At 40.3% G+C, this 17,326-nt stretch overlaps 1 protein-coding gene across 2 annotated transcripts in view; it reads left to right on the top strand.

The window, feature by feature from the left end:
• tfg (trafficking from ER to golgi regulator) overlaps positions 1-17,326 on the top strand; it is a 124,641-nt gene that overhangs the window by 84,950 nt on the left and 22,365 nt on the right. For both annotated transcript variants that reach the window (XM_059968581.1, XM_059968580.1), the window contains exons 6-7: positions 6,520-6,660; positions 17,059-17,145. In XM_059968581.1, the coding sequence (XP_059824564.1) occupies positions 6,520-6,660; positions 17,059-17,145 (228 nt within the window). The remainder of the gene's footprint in view (positions 1-6,519; positions 6,661-17,058; positions 17,146-17,326) is intronic.

Below are 17,326 nucleotides of genomic sequence, written 5' to 3'. Positions count from 1 at the left end.
CTGATTATGGAGGAGTATGGTGGAATGGGTTTGACATCATGAATTAAAATGACAGTACAAGTAAATATCCCAGAATCAGGTTTATTATCATTGTCTTGCGATGTGAAATTTGTTGTTTTGTGACAGGGCTACAGCGGAAAGACACAAAATTACTACAAATTACAAAATATTAGTGCAAAAAAGGAGCAATGAATTAGTGTTAATGGACCATTCTGAAGTCTGATGACGGGGAAGAAGCTGCCCCTGAATCATTGAGTGAGTGTCTTCAAGCTCCTGTACCTCCTCCCTGATGGAAGTAATATGAAGAGAGCAGGTTCTGGCTGGTAGGGTTCTTAATGATGAAGGCCGCCTTCTTGAGGCATTGCCTGTTGAAGGTGTCCTTGAAGGTGAGGAGGCTAGTGCCCATGATGAAGCTGGAAAAGATTTATAACCCTCTGTAACCTCTTATGGTGCTATGTGTTGGAGCCTTCATATGATGTCTCCAGCCAGAATGTTCTCCCACTATACATCTAGATATCTGAGACAGTCTTTCATACCAGATCACATCAAAATTTGTACTAAACTACAGCATGCCTTTTTTGTGATTGCAGCAATGCACTAGGCCCACGAAAGGTCCTTGGAGATATTGACACCAAGGAACTTAAATCTGCTCATCCTTACCACCACCAATAGCGACTCTACCAACTGAGGAGTACACAGAATCAGTGACCAGCTACATCAGCAAGTGCATTGATGATGTTACTCTGTCCAAGACCATCACTATAAGTGCCAACCAGAAGCCATGGATGACCGCAGAGGTGTGTACGCTGCTGAGGGCCCGTAACTCTGCTTTCAGAGCAGGCGACAAGGGAGCCCTAACAACAGCAAGGGCCAAACTGTCCAGGGCCATCAGAGGGGCAAAGCGTGCACATGCCCAGTGAATCCACAGCCACTTCCAGGACAGCGGCGACACGCGGTGCATGTGAAAGGGCATCCAGGACATCAATTGCAGGACAACATCACCTGACTGTGAAGGTGATGCCTCCCTCCCAGATGCACTGAATAACTTCTACGCTTGTTTTTAGGTGGAAAATGACGTGGCGGCGAGGAAGTCCACCCCTCCTACAAATGACCAGGTGCTCTGTCTCACCGTGGCCGATGTGAGGAGAACCCTGTGCAGGGTCAACCCACGGAAGGCTGCTGGACCAGAAAACATTCCTGGTAGAGTGCTTAGCAGATGTGCAGATCAGCTAGCAGATGTTCTCACTGACATCTTCAACATCTCCCTGAGCAGCACCACCGTTCCAACGTGCTTCAAGGCCACCACCATCGTCCCCAGGCCGAAGAAGTCAATAGACAATAGGTGCAGAAGTAGACCATTCGGCCCTTCGAGCCTGCACTGCCATTCTGAGATCATGGCTGATCATCTACTATCAATACCCGGTTCCTGCCTTGTCCCCATATCCCTTGATTCCCCTATCCATAAGATAACTATCTAGCTCCTTCTTGAAAGCATCCAGAGAATTGGCCTCCACTGCCTTCTGAGGAAGTGCATTCCACACCCCCACAACTCTCTGGGAGGAGAAGCTTTTCCTTAACTCTGTCCTAAATGACCTACCCCTTATTCTTAAACCATTCCCGCTGGTACTGGACTCTCCCAGCATCTGGAACATATTTCCTGCCTCTATCTTGTCCAATCCCTTAATAATCTTATATGTTGCAATCAGATCCCCACTCAATCTCCTTAATTCCAGCGTGTACAAGCCCAGTCTCTCTAACCTCTCTGCGTAAGACAGTCCGGACATCCCAGGAATTAACCTTGTGAATCTACGCTGGACTTCCTCTACAGCCAGGATGTCCTTCCTCAACCCTGGAGTCCAAAACTGTACACAGTACTCCAGGTGTGGTCTCACCAGGGCTCTGTACAAATGCAAAAGGATTTCCTTGCTCTTGTACTCAATTCCCTTTGTAATAAAGGCCAACATTCCATTAGCCTTCTGCACATTAGCATGCTGCACTTGCTCATTCACCTTCAGTGACTGATGAACAAGGACTCCTAGATCTCTTTGTATTTCTCCCTTACCTAACTACACTGTTCAGATAATAGTCTGCCTTCCTGTTCTTGCTCCCAAAGTGCATAACCTCACACTTATTCATATTAAACGTCATCTGCCGAGTATCTGCCTACTCACCCAGCCTATCCAAGTCTCCCTGAATTCTCCTAACATCCTCATCACGTCACACTGCCACCCAGCTTAGTATCATCAGCAAACTTGCTGATGTTATTCTCAATGCCTTCATCTAAATTGTTGATGTAAATCGTAAACAGCTGTGGTCCAAATACTGAGCCCTATGGCACCCCACTAGTCACCACCTGCCATTCCGAGAAGCACCCATTCACCGCTACCCTTTGCTTTCTATCTGCCAATCAGTTTTCTATCCATGTCAATATCTTCCCTCCAATGCCATGAGCTCTGATTTTACCCACCAATCTCCTATGTGGGACCTTATCAAATGCCTTCTGAAAATCGAGCTATACTACATCAACTGGATCTCCCTTGTCTAACTTCCTGGTTACATCCTCGAGAAACTCCAATAGATTATTCAAGCATGATTTGCCCTTGGTAAATCCATGCTGGCTCGACCAATCCTGTCACTGCTATCTAGATATGCCACTATTTCATCTTTAATAATGGACTCTAGCGTCTTCCCCACTACTGATATTAGGCTAACAGGGCGATAGTTCTCTGTTTTCTCCCTCCCTCCTTTCTTAAAAAGTGGGATAACATTAGCCATTCTCCAATCCTCAGGAACTGATCCTGAATCTAAGGAACATTGGAAAATGATTACCAATGCATCCGCAATTTTAGAGCCGTCTCCTTTAGTACCCTAGGATGCAGACCATCTGAACCTGGGGACTTGTTAGCCTTCAGTCCCATTGATCTACTTATCACCGTTTCCTTCCTAATGTCAATCTGTTTCATTTCCTCTGTTACCCTATGTCCTTGGCTCATCCATACATCTGGGAGATTGTTTGTGTCTTCCCTAGTGAAGACAGATCTAAAATACTTAGTAAATTCTTCTGCCATTTCTCTGTTTCCCATAACGATTTCACCCAATTCATTCTTCAAGGGCCCAACATTTTTCTTAACTATCTCCTTTCTCTTCACATACCTAAAAAAGTTTTTGCTATCCTCCTTTATATTCATGGCTAGCTTGCGTTGGTACCTCATTTTTTCTCCCCGTATTGCCTTTTTGGTTAAGTTCTGTTGTTCCTTAAAAATTTCCCAATCATCTGTCTTCCCACTCACCTTAGCTCTGTCATATTTTTCTTTAAATGCTATGCAATCTCTGACTTCCTTTGTCAACCACTGTGGCCCCTTTCCCCCCTTTGAATCCTTCCTTCTCTGGGGGATGAACTGATCTTGCACCTTGTGCATTATTCCCAAGAATACCTGCCATTGCTGTTCCACTGTCTTTTCTGCTAGGATATCAGTCTATTTAACTTTGGCCAGCTCCTCCCTCATGGCTCCATAGTCTCTTTTGTTCAACTGCAACACTGACACCTCCGATCTGCCCTTATCCTTCTCAAATTGCAGATAAAAACTTATCATATTATGGTCACTACCTCCTAATGGCTCCTTTACTTCAAGATCGCTTATCAAATCCTGTTCATTACACGACACTAAACCCAGAATAGCCTTGTCCCTGGTCGGCTCTCGTACAAGCTGTTCCTAGAATGCATCCCTTAGGCACTCTACAAACTCCCTGTCCTGGGGTCCAGCACCAACCTGATTCTCCCAGTTCACCTGCATGTTGAAATCCACCATAACTACTGCGACATTACCTTTGCCACATGCCAATGTTAACTCCCTATTCAAATTGCACCCAATATCCATGCTACTGTTTGGGGGCCTGTAGACAACACCCATTAGGGTCTTTTTGCTCTTACTGTTCCTCAGTTCTATCCTTACAGACTCTACTTCTCCTGATCCTATGTCCCCCCCTTGCAAAGGACTGAATCTCATTCCTCACCAACAGGGCCACCCTCTACCTACATTTCTGTCCCTACGGTAGCACGTATACATTTGTGCATTCATTTCCCAGGTCTGATCCCCCTGCAGCTATGTCTCCATTATCCCAACAACATCATAGTTACCCATTCGCACCTGAGCTTCAAGCTCATCCGCCTTATTTCTGACACTTCATGCATTCAGGTATAGAATTTTTAGCCCATTTCTCCTCTCTCTGTTTAAATCGCTGCCTATTGTGCTTAACCCAGCTCCCTGAACTCCCCTCGGGCTATACGTCCCTTGAATTTTGTTGTCCTTCCTAAATTTACTTATGCTTTCTGCACGTTTAACTCTGTGCTCCGTCAAACCATCCCTCTGTACATGTGTCCTCCTCATCACTTGTTTCGCCTCACCTTTCTCTACTACACACTAAGTATTCCGGAACCTTGTAGTCCCCACCTGTCCTTTATTCTTCATCTCGCTATCCTCTCTCACATTCTGGATCCCTGCCTCCTGCAAATTTAGTTTAATCCTCCCCACCCCGAGCAGCACCAGCAAATTTTCCTGCAAGAATGTTAGTACCGCTCCAGTTCAGGTGCAAACCGTCCTGTCGGAACAGATCCCATCTTCCCTGAAACAAAGCCCAATTATCTAAAGACCTGAAGCCCTCCCTCCTGCACCATCCTCTCTTCAGTGTCTCTTCACCATCCCATTGCACACACATTCATTATCATGAAATGTTTCGAGAGGCTCATCATGAGGCACATCAAGACCCTGCTGCCCCCCTCATTGGACCCCCTGCAGTTTCTGTACCGTCCCAACCGCTCAACAGACGACGCCACTGCCATCCCCCTCACCCTCATCCTCCGGGCCCTCACCCACCCGGACCAGAAAGCTACGTACGTTCGAATGCTGTTCATAGACTTTAGTCCAGCATTCAATACAATCATTCTCAGCACCTGATTGGAAAGCTGAAACTGCTGGGACTGAACATCTCCCTCTGCAACTGGATACTAGACTTCCTGATTGGGAGACCTCAGTCAGTCCGGATCGGAGGCAGCATCTCCAACACCATCACACTGAGCACGGGCCCCCCCAGGGCTGTGTGGTCAGTCCACTGCTGTTCACTCTGCTGACCCATGACTGTGCTGCAACACACATCTCGAACAACAACATCAAGTTCGCCGATGACATGACAGTGGTGGGTCTCATCAGCAAGAACGATGAGTCAGCTTACAGAGAGGAGGGGCAGCAGCTAATGAACTGGTGCAGAGCCAACAACCTGTCTCTGAATGTGAACAGAACAAAAGAGATGGTTGTTGACATCAGGAGGGCACGGAGCGACCACTCCCCGCTGAACATCGATGGCTCCTCAGTAGAGATCGTTAAGAGCACCGAATTTCTTGGTGTTCTCCTGGCGGAGAATCTCACCTCGTCCCTCAACACCAGCTCCATAGCAAAGAAAGCCCAGCAGCGTCTCTACTTTCTGCAAAGGCTGAGGAAAGTCCATCTCCCTCATCCCCATCATCATCACATTCTACAGGGGTTGTATTGAGAGCATCCTGAGCAGCTGCATCACTGCCTGGTTCGGAAATTGCACCATCTTGGATCTCAAGACCCTGCAGAAGTCAGCTGAGAAGATCCTCGGGGTCTCTCTTGCCACCATTACAGAAATTTACACTACACGCTGCATCCGCAAGGCTAATAGTATTGTGAATGACCCCACGCACCCCTCATACAAACTCTTCTCCCTCCTGCTTTCTGGGAAAAGGCACCGAAACATTTGGGCTCACATGACCAGACTCTGTAACAGTTTCTTCCCCCAAGCTATCAGCCTCCTCAATTCCCAGAGCCTGGACTGACACCTTACTGCACCTATTGCCTTGTTTATTATTTATTATAATGCCTGCACTGTTTTGTGCACTTTATGCAGTCCTGGGTAGGTCTGTAGTCTAGTGTAGTTTTTTTTCTGTGTTTTTTACATTGTTCAGTCTAGTTTTTGTACTGTTTCATTTAACACCATGATCCTGAAAAGCGTTGTCTCGTTTTGACTGTACTGTACTGGCAGTTATGGTCAAAATGACAATAAAAAGTGTCTTGACTTGATTTGACCACCAGCCTCTCAATTTACAACATCAAAATTTTTTTTACCTTAGGTTTAACTTTCTCTATTGCATGTTCTATAATTAATTAACTAATATGCTAACAAATCCAAGAGACACCGACACACACACACACATACACCCAGCCACCCCCTTTTTCTCAAGCTGTACACCCTTCTGCCTTTCAGTTTTGAATGTACCATGGTTGAACAAGCAAATACTTGAAAAGAGTGTGGAGGGATATGGGTTCGAAGGTAAAATGTGATCTGTTTTATGTGTCTGTACAGGGGGCGACTTGTTGAATCCACGTTACAATGTCCCTGTGGTGGACATCTGTATATATATTTCTTAAATACTTTGTTAGGATGGGATTGTATTCTAAATGTTGTCCCTCTGTTGAATATCTTTTATCTGATGTATTTCAGGTCCTCCCACTGCCCCAGTCGATGAAAGATCAGGGACACCAGATAGCATTGCCTCTTCCTCATCTGCTGCTCATCAGCCTGGAGCACCACAGCATCAGCAGTCTTACACAGCAGTTCAGCCTCAAGCTGGCCAGATGGAAGGTAAACTTGCTGCTAAATTACACCACAAAGGCTTCCAAAATTTCAAATTAGATGATCTGTGCACTTCAGTTTTAATTTCAGTAGCAAAATTCAGTTATATATGAGAAAGCCTTGATGTTAGATAAGAAAGTAACATCAGACAGTTATAGAAAAGTTAATCAATGTTTTCTAGAAGATTTTTATATTTTTAACCAAGCTTGGGATCCATACATCCAGCTTTCAATTTGTAAGTAAACAGGGCAATAACAATGCAATTAAAATTTCAGCAAAACCTTTTACTATGTGAGAAAAGAATAGTACCTGGGTATATGGGTTTCAGCACCTCAGTTATAGAGAAAGGTTGAACAAGTTAGGTCTTTATTCTTTGGAGCGTAGAAGGTTGGGGGGGACTTGATAGAGGTATTTAAAATTATAGGGGGATGGATAGAGTTGACGTGGATAGGCTTTTTCCATTGAGAGTAGGGGAGATTCAAACAGGAAGACATGAGTTGAGAGTTAGGGGGCAAAAGTTTAAGGGCAACACGAGGGGGAATTTCTTTACTCAGAGAATGGTAGCTGTGTGGAACGAGCTTCCAGTAGAAGTGATAGAGACAGGTTCGGTATTGTCATTTAAAGTAAAATTGGATAGGTATATGGACAGGAAAGGAATGGAGGATTATGGGCTGAGTGCGGGCCAGTGGGACTAGGTGAGAGTAAGCGTTCGGCACGGACTAGAAGGGCCGAGATGGCCTATTTCTGTGCTGTAATTGTTATATGGTTATATGATTATACCTGAAAATAAGGACCTGGATCTCAAGTCACCTTCTGTTCTATTCCGTTAGCTTTCATGTATGTCATCTCGGTAAGGTTTTCTAGAGCTAAATACTCAGTAAACCAAAGATGTTGTCTTTGGTCATGAATGCAAATGTTCAAACTGTGCTACTAGTCACTCCATATTAGAGGCCACACACACATACATTACATTATCATCACTGCCGCTTTGGACAGATTGATAATGATCCTGAATCCTCCTGGTACATGTTAAAGTGGTTTAAAAAGCCCTAATATAAACAACATGTTCTAATGATGCACATTGCGTAGGTGTGTTAGATTCTAATGACTCAATTTTGAAAACTATAAATGCACGTATTTAAATCCAATTACAGACCATGAATCAGTTTTGCAATCATTAAATATATGTATGAACTACAATTTTCATCAACCTTTTTGCCTGAGGATAGTTTAATAATTGATTTAATGTTCCAATTTTGAAATTGGACATGGTAAACATAAACACTGCGATGTTTCCTGTTAAATTGATTCTGCCAGTCAGCAAATAATCAGACAGCTTCAGATGTTGAGTAATTGGCATGCTCCAAACAGAATTTTATTGCTTAAAGAAAAGCTTTAGTGAACACTCAGTATGTCACATTATAATCCCTCTTTCAGTTCACATTTAATTTTGTTTATTTCAATTCATGGAAACTATTCAGTGTTGAACATTTAGAATTACCCTCGAATGTAGCGCTTTCCATTGCTTGTAGCGTCTGTACTAATTACATATTTCAATGAATATTCTTTATAAAGAGAAATCTTGCTTTTAACTAGTCTTCATAATTCCTAGGCATCTCAAGTTGCATTATAGATCTTGCTTTAATGTGGAGCATTGTTATAAGAAATACTGCGACCAAACCATACACTGCAGTGTCCCACTAGCAGCATTGTACTAATAACAAGAAACTATGCATTGTAGCCTAATTAAACATTCATCAGAGTACCAGTGGTTTATCCTCTGCTTTTGAGTAGTGCCATGCATATGCATGTCCCATATGAGAAGGCCGACAGGACCTAAATATATTATCCTTAAATGGTGACAGTCCCATGTGCTGAAGTGGTCCTCAAACCAGTGGGTCTCCTGACTCAAATCAGTATGCTACCAGCTGAGCCACACCTGACGTATCAGGAATATCAATTTGTGCATTAAAAGAAGCAATTGTCTGTTTGAGCCCTTCAGTTCAACTCATCCATGCCAACCATGCTCCCCATATAAGCTAGACTCATATCACTCTGAACCAGCGATTTCCAACCTTTTTTATGCCATTAAACCAATAGCAGGTTGGGAACCCCTCCTCTAAACCTTGCCATTCCATTATCAGCCCAAATGTCTTTTAGATGTTATTACTCTTGCCTCAACTGCTTTCTCTGGCAGCTCATTCCATATGCACACCATCCTCAGAAATGACCACCCTGAAAGAATATGGAACAGTTAGGGAAAGGATCTCAACCTCAGCAATAGTAAAGAGTCTGTAGTCTCCATTTGTTATTAATATTTACTGCCTTGAACGTTGGTGTAGTGAGAATAAAAGTATAAATGATTTTTATTGCATGAGTTTTTAAGCATTTGCATACACAATCTTGAAAATATTTAATCTTTTTTTGGCAAGTGGTAATTTTTTTGCAGTTTTGATTTATTTTGCATTGCAAGGATGACACTGTGATGCTGTGTTATTCTTCTGACAGTGTTTTGATCTGATTAGACCAACAAATTGACTTAAATCAATGATTTTTTAAAGTTGTAAATGTAACATATTTAAATCTACGTTTCAGGCTGTTATTTTGTAAAGGTTTTATTTAGTACATAGTATTGCAAATATTTCATCTCTAGAAACTAAAATATCTAAGGAGTAAGTTCAGAGTTGAACACATTCTTTCAGTAATGTTGCATTGATTAAACCTGTGAAAAGATTTATATCGAAATGTACCTCAAATCATTGAAGCTGACTCAACATCGTTGACTGGAGAGGAACAGGAAATTGTGTGAATTGTTTTGTTTTTCTCAGAAGAGAAATGCTGAGGGCATATTTTGAAGAAAAAAATTATGGTACCTGGAAAGGATGGGATTTATAGTGGCAGGTAGCACTTGACAAGAACAAGGAAGTTGGCTGATCTATTACTCAGAATGAAAGTGACTGTGAATCTGATAATGAAAGTTCACCAAAACACAGGGACTGGGGGGAATGGTATAGTAGCATCCCTTTAATGAATTTTTGTGAAAAGATGAAGAAATCCAGCTACCAACGAAAAGCAGGAACAAATATTTTGTTCGCCATCTGGAATAAACAAGCAAATATACAATTGGAGCACTGTCATAATTAATTTGTATTGTGGCAAAAGTATTGTAAATTTATATCCTTGTCTTTTGTAACTTCTAAATATTCAAATAGTTAAGCATTGAAGTTGCATTTTGTGGTGCAAACTTAATATGCTATTTTCCATAGTGCCATAGCTATTATAAGTTTCAGCTGTGTGGTCACTATGTTTATTGTGTTGCGAAAGGACAAATCAACTCAAGTGTTGTAAATTAAATCCACATGAAAATTGGAAGAATAATATTGTGGTTAAGCTCTCTATTCTGTTGTTTTATATAATGGATTTCTACAATGATTTTAAAAAATCTTAACAATTTAAACAAAATGTCAACCATAGCAGAATTGTCAGAAAGCTTTCTATTTGAAGTGCCCTTTTGTAGATGTTCATTTGTTAGGCAAGCTTTGTGAACATACTTGTGCATTGGATATTTTAGCAAAGTATGCTAACTAACATCTGTAATTTGTAGCGCTTTATGTGCAAGTTCCTTATGCGCCTATGTTCTACAGGGATCAGTGTTGAGGCTACTGTTTGTCAACCCATCAGCATTTATGCTGGTGACAAGAATTTATAATTGAAGTAAAACACCAGGGGACTAACACCTTAGAAAAGTTGAAATAAAAATTTATACTTGACTGTATTCAAAATTGAAGCATGATATATGCCTCCTCTGAAATTTTATCCCTTAAAATCTGAACGAAGTAGAAGTACAAAACATCATGGAATATAGATGCACATTGAACATCATTGAACACAAACATACAGATGCATTCCATGCTTTACAAATTGAAAATAAATTACTGTAATTTATCTCTAGGAGAATAAAATTCAGAAACTATGGAGCTTCATTCAACTTGAGTAGAGCTTTCATCAATTTTGAGAAGCACCAGAGAAAAGTGCAAACTATGGAAACTTCTGTGGGTGTCATTGGATAGATTTGTGTTTTTTAAAAATTAACTCTCTTGAAAGTTCAGTAGAAACTGACAGGATGGTGATGGAAAAGTCCTTATTTATGATTATTGCAGAACTAGATGTCATAAATTTTACAAAAGCAAAAATGCTAGAAATACTCAAGGTCAGGCAGTATGTGTGGAATGAAAACAGATTTAATTTTAAGGTTGATGAACAAAAACAAATGTGTTTCAAGTTGCAGGGAAGAGGAGGATGATGTGAACCAATGTAATGTCTGCTTTACAAAGCACTGGTTAGACTATACCTGGAGTCCTTTGAGTAATTTTGGGCATTACTCTTTAGGATGAATGTGGTATTGGAGGGATTGCAACATAGATTTAGTGGGAAAATGTAAGGTTCAGAACATTTTTTGAAATAATGATGAATTAGGACACATCGGGACCAGTACATTTTTGTCCGATTAATTGGCTGCCCTATTAGCCAGAGTTTTGTAGAAATAGTTAAAAATGTATAAAAAGGACTAATGTATAACTGAGTACCAAATTATGTATTTAAATGAAAAAAACAGAACAAAATAGAACACTGCCAATGCTACTACTGTGCTATAAAACTGTGTATTAGTTCTTTATATTTATCAATGGAGTAATTCACCCAGTATACACTGCTTGTACAGTATATGGGTTTCCTAATCTGGTGAAGTAGTGAAATTGTTTGATTTGCACTCCTGGCAGTATCTGGAATCTTCAAGCCTGAATGCTTAAAACCACAGTGAGCAAAATAATTCTAAACTGTCTTACAGCTTTTTTTCTCACCAGCTACCACTGACACAAATCACTGCTTTTTGAACTCAAACAAGCAACTTATGTTACAGGTTATCTGAAGGTAGAGCATTCCTGTGAAACAGTTTGTAAGCTGAAATGTCATAAAGTGAAGAAGCAATTACCATTAATTTATATAGGAAAAATTTTTGAGCGTTCCCAGACCAAAAATATCCTGCCAAATCATACCAAATAACACATAAAACCAAAAATAACACAAACACATAGTAAAAGCAAGAATGATATAATAAATATACAGCCTGTATAAATTAGAAATATTGTATGTATGGTGTAGTTTCACTTATCAAAAACGGGAAGACAGTGAGCCAAAATCGATTTGGAGGAAAAAAAATCCGCACGTACATGCATGCGCACGCAACTGCACGCACAAGGCTTCACAGTCGTAGTCTTGGGGTAAACACATGTATAAGGCGAGCGTCTTTTTTTTTGTAAAAGTGAAAATCCTCTTTGGTTAGCAAAAACAGGTACTAATGTAGGTCTTTCGTAACTGAGCTGTCATAAAGCGAACATTTGAAATACTGGGGCCACCTTTTAAAAACTGTACGCTCTAAGGACGCTGTAGTGTCTAATGGCTACATAAGTTCACACGATTGATGTTAGTTGGAAACTGTTCGGCAACAGTCTCTTGTCCCAATTAAGTGGCATGGTGTCCCAAATAAACAAAGGGAATTGAAGGTATTTTGGTAAATAGTTTTTGTTTTTTAAGAGTTGTCCCAAATAAGAGGCTGCCCCACTGGACCAATCGACTGCATCCACTGTATATGACATTGTAGATAAATTTGTAACAGATTGGTTCAATAAATAATGTTTCTAATGGATAAATTTGTCAGAAAACTGGCTTTCCAATTCTGCCATTTAAGGTTCAGGCAATGATAAAGGAAAAAAAAATCACAGGAAAGCCTTGGTAATACATAGTACTTTTATTTTTGTTTTTGGAAGAATCACACACCAAATATGTGGAACCGCTGTTAGCTATTTCAGTAGAGAAGTTTGGAAATTTAAATGGAACTAATGAACAGTTGACAACAGATGGACGACTGTTTCTTGTTACAAGAATTTTGGATACTGTTGAAGCACCTTTGTCCTGGAAGAATTGGAGAAGTTTTCTTCCATTAGACTGCGTGGCTGTTGTGGTCTGCGTTTCTGGCAGTTTTGCCCAATGGAAATTGTTGACTAGGTACAGATGTGGCTACAGCAATATTGTTTCAACTATAGATGATCATATCTTTATTAGGAAAATAATACTTGCATTTTTTAGTTACCCTAAAGAAGTTTACATTTATGTGCTTCTGAAGCTTAACACAGGGAGCTCTAGAACCAATTTTCATACAGCAAACTCTCTCAGGAAAGAAAAAGACTACTTTTTTTACACATAATTTTATTAGTTATCTGTTAGCCTCTAGTGATACAAAACATTTTGATAGGCGAAGAGTTTATAGTAGGAAGGTGGTATTCAGAAATAATTTGGCCATCCTAAAAGAATGGAAAATGAAATTTAATGTGGCTAAAAACTAAGCAAGGTGCTTTGGTAAAGGAGCTTGACTCAGTAAATGAAATCTAATTCACATTAGTCTAAAATAGAAGATTGCTATGAATTGTGGCAAAATGCATTTGAACTGCAATTCTGGGTGTACATTCATTGTGTATATCAATAATTCTGTTTCATGCCCTATTAGAATAGCATCAAAAATTTTCAATGTCCCAATATAGAACGTATAGCTCTTTCTTTTAGGGGCCGTATGAATAAAGGACTGAACTTTAAATAGAAGTGTATATTGGTGCAGTTTCTGGATAGAAAAGGTGAGAGCAGAGGCCTGAATTAAGAAGAGATTGGTGGAATGAAGAACGTTTTGTAGAAATACTAGCTTTAAGTTCGTTGTGTTGAGAAACCTGGGTAATTTTAAAGCTGATGAATAGTTACAGTACCGTGTACAGTGTTAGGCTCCAAAACAATCTGAAAATATCTGAGAGGGTAGATAAAATAATCAGCTCCCACATTTGAGATTGGAATAAAGGGGTTAGTGATAAAAGGTGTAGAATAGAGTGCAAGCAAAATAACTTGTTTACACTGTTGTGAGGTAATAGGATTCACTTGTACATTAGCATGAAAAGTTTTTTTTTCCCTGGAGTGTATCATCTATGCAAAGACTATTTGCATCCAAAATGTTTACAGATATTAATTTTAATTTATTTGCCACAATTTTCATTAATACCTAGGTGGTTTTCAGGGAAAACGTGTTTTCTAGTTAATGGAACTTCATGAACCATCAGCTGTACCAGTTATCTTTTTAAAGAGAGGGAGAGCATAATTGAAGACTCTTCCAGCCCAACAAGATTGCACCCCCCCCCCCCCCCCATTATACCCATGTCATCAATTAACCTACTAACTCATACATCTTTGGAATGTGGGAGTCTCTGGTGTTGTATAGTGTTACACTAACCATTATGCTACTGTGTCACAATTCTTGATTACATATTGGAACATTTGTGATATTTACCTGTGTGCAAAGTTTTTGCACACTTTCCACGGGGGAGGGGTGGAGAATTGAATGATTTGGAATATGCAAACAGATTCAGAACCAGATATTTGATGTTGTATTTAGATTTAAATATTTATCTACTCGAAATGCACGAATGAACATGTTTAAGATCAGAGACAGCTAAAAAGAGGAAGCTTGTACTCCAAGGAAGCTCCAAGGAATTGCCATCGGTATTACGGCAGAGCCAAGTATGTGAGGACTGAAGATGAGACTGAAGCCAGAATTGCTGTGTGGGTGATTCATCGTGGCTTTCTCCCAAGCTCTCCATTGTTATGGAAGCTAGTTCTCAGCCAGTTTTATTCACTCTACATGATGTCAAGAAACAGCAGACGGTTGTGGATAGCAAATAGGCTTTGAGTCTGCACAGTATCCCAGGTGTAGGTCTGAAGCCTAGCTGCTCCAAACAAATTCTCTTTCCATCCAAGCTGTTGTAGTTTGGCTGCAACAGTAACAGCCACCTGATGACATGGAAAGTGGTTGATCTATGTTGTATATGTAAATCCAATTTGGCTAATTACCACCCAGTCAGTCTGCTCCTAATTATTATCCAAGTTATACGAGGTGCCCTTGATTTGTTGTCAAGTACTACTTATTCAGTAATAACCTGCTTACAATTACACAGTGTTTTGCCAGGACCTCTTCGTCCAGATCTTATTAGATCCTGTTGTAAACTTGGACCAAAGAGCCATGAATTTCAAAGGTGTTGTGCATGGCAAAGCCTAGATATCATACAGTGATGGTGCACAATAGTGCCTCAGAGGTGGCCAGATAATGCCAAGAAAGTTTCTAACTACACATCTTGAATTTTATGAGCACTGAGTTCCATAAACATTCTGCCATCTGCTGCAAAAATTCTTTGTTAGAATTAGATCTGTAGCAATAAATGATAATATTCAGTTAGCTTTCCTGCTTGCTTCCTGTACCAATTTACAAGTGCTTTGAGAATAATACAGCCAACCAAAATCCTCTACGCCAGAAATGTGCTATCAGATAATTTAGATTATATGATTTCTTTATTTTTCCTCACGAAAAGGATAGTAGAGGAAATTCGGCACATCTCCAATAACTCTTACCTATTTTTACAGATGTATCATAGAAAGCATCCTATCCAGATGCATCACTGCTTATATGGCAACTGCTCTGCCCAAGATGATGAGAAATAGCTGAGAGTTATGAACACATCCCAATCCATCATGCAAACTAATCTTCCTTCCATTGCTCCATCCATGCTTCCCGCTGCCTCAGGGAGAGCAGCCAACATAATGAATGAATTCTCTTCCCTGATCTTTGTCTCCTCTCTCCTATTGTACATAAATACAAAAACTTGAGAGCACAAGCCACCAAGCTCAAAAACATCTTCTATCCCACTGTTACCAGACTCTATAAAGGACTCTATAAAAATACTTCTGGTCACCCATTCTACCTTGTCTTGGCCTTTTAAAATCTGCCTGCATAGTACATGGCACCACTACATTCTTCTCTCTCTTTACTACCTCAGTGTAATTATGCATGGTATGATCCAATCAGATTTAATTGTCATTCACCTATACATGAATACAGCCAAACAGAACAGCGTTCCTTTGGGATCAAGGTGCAAACCACAGAACCAACAGTCATATGTAGCACAAGGCACATATAAGATAGCTGTAAACATCCAGTTGCACAAGATAAGAATACAATGTAGTCAAAGTCCCTGACTCCATGGATGCTGTTGGCAAGAACAAATCTGCAGATGAACGCAATCCAGCTTGTTTTCCACTGAACGAACACTGGAGGGCAACACCGATGCCAGTATGTTTGATGTGCCATATCACCTCCAGCATCACCCCCCTTGGGTGGCTGCAGCAGGTGACACCGTGGCATGAGGCTTAGTCCATGTTATAGGTGAGGCCACGCAACTGCCCCACCATCAGTCCCATCGATAAACCAGTGAACCTGATTTGCAGCATTCCACATTGCCAGTGTCCAATAGGATCTTGTGATCACAATAAAAAAACACTAAGACAATCATTTGCTGTTAGACTGCGCACCACCTTCATGCACTGACTCCAACGCCTTTCTGCAGCAGGCAACATGTCCTGCACCAAGTTCCACTCATCCACCAAAGAGCACCTTGTTGACAGGGTAGACCTGCTCTGTCTGAGCACTCACCTATCTCACCGGAAAAGCTGGGTGGTATGCAAAGCTTAGAGTACCTCACTGTCACTCAGAGCAATTGCAATACATTTTCTCACTTTGTAGTCCATTGACCAAATTAGTACCCACTCATTTAATCTGTCTATCCTTTGTGGCCTGCTTTAGTCCTCTTCTCCACTTACTTCACTGCCCATCTTTGCATTTAGCAATCCTACCTTCAGTACCTTCATCCAAGTAATTTATATAAATTGTGAAAAGTTACTCTCAGATTGATCTTTCATAGCTGAGTTTAATGTTGGTAAAAACAAAATCTAGTTGATTCCAACACTAACTGGCATCACAAATGTACCCAAAGCCTCACTCTATTGCTTTAAGAGAAAACAGTCTTTGGTAGGGTCTGTTCCAGAATATGAGGGTGGTGGTTGGGTTAGTTCTTTTCATTGATTTTTAAATGTAAGAGATTAGAAAACTTCACAATTTTCAATTTGAATTTCAGGACATTAAAATTTCAGCTGTTTTTCAGACTTGTAAATATTCATTGTTAAGAATTGTCTTTACAGAGCTCATCTTTCAGTAAATGAACTAATGTAACACAGGAGTAATTTTTACTTTGCGAACTATTAATGTCAGTCACAAAGTAACGCCACTTTCTTTTCTGAGGCACTCGCTGTAGGAAAGGAAGTGAAAACCCTGAAAAATCAGTTATGGGTCATTTAAACTAAAATGTAAAGTTGTTTCTTACCTGAGTAAGACCTGTTCTGGGCATATTCCTCTCAACTATATATTTTTTGTATAATTTTATAATGTTGATATATGATTGAAGGTGAATGTTTTTTGTTGAATAGGTCAAATGTATCAGCAGTACCAACAACCAGGATATACAACTCAGCCACAACCACAAGCTCAGCCACAGTATGGTCCACCGTACTCAGGTGAGTAGACAGAAAAAAAAGGACAATTCATCAGCACAGCATTTGATTCTGGATCTTTCTACAACAATACTGATCTTTAAAATCTTGTTTTGTTTCTCAGGTGTGGATAGGGAAGGAAATGGAGTTGAAATTCAGCTCCCTTTGAGATAAATAAGCAACTATCTATATAGTGCAAAAGCAT

Source organism: Hypanus sabinus, chromosome 4 (assembly GCF_030144855.1).
Source record: "Hypanus sabinus isolate sHypSab1 chromosome 4, sHypSab1.hap1, whole genome shotgun sequence".
Lineage (NCBI taxonomy): Eukaryota > Metazoa > Chordata > Chondrichthyes > Myliobatiformes > Dasyatidae > Hypanus > Hypanus sabinus.
Note: the sequence above shows the minus strand (reverse complement) of the source record. Positions and strands in the feature narration are given on the sequence as shown.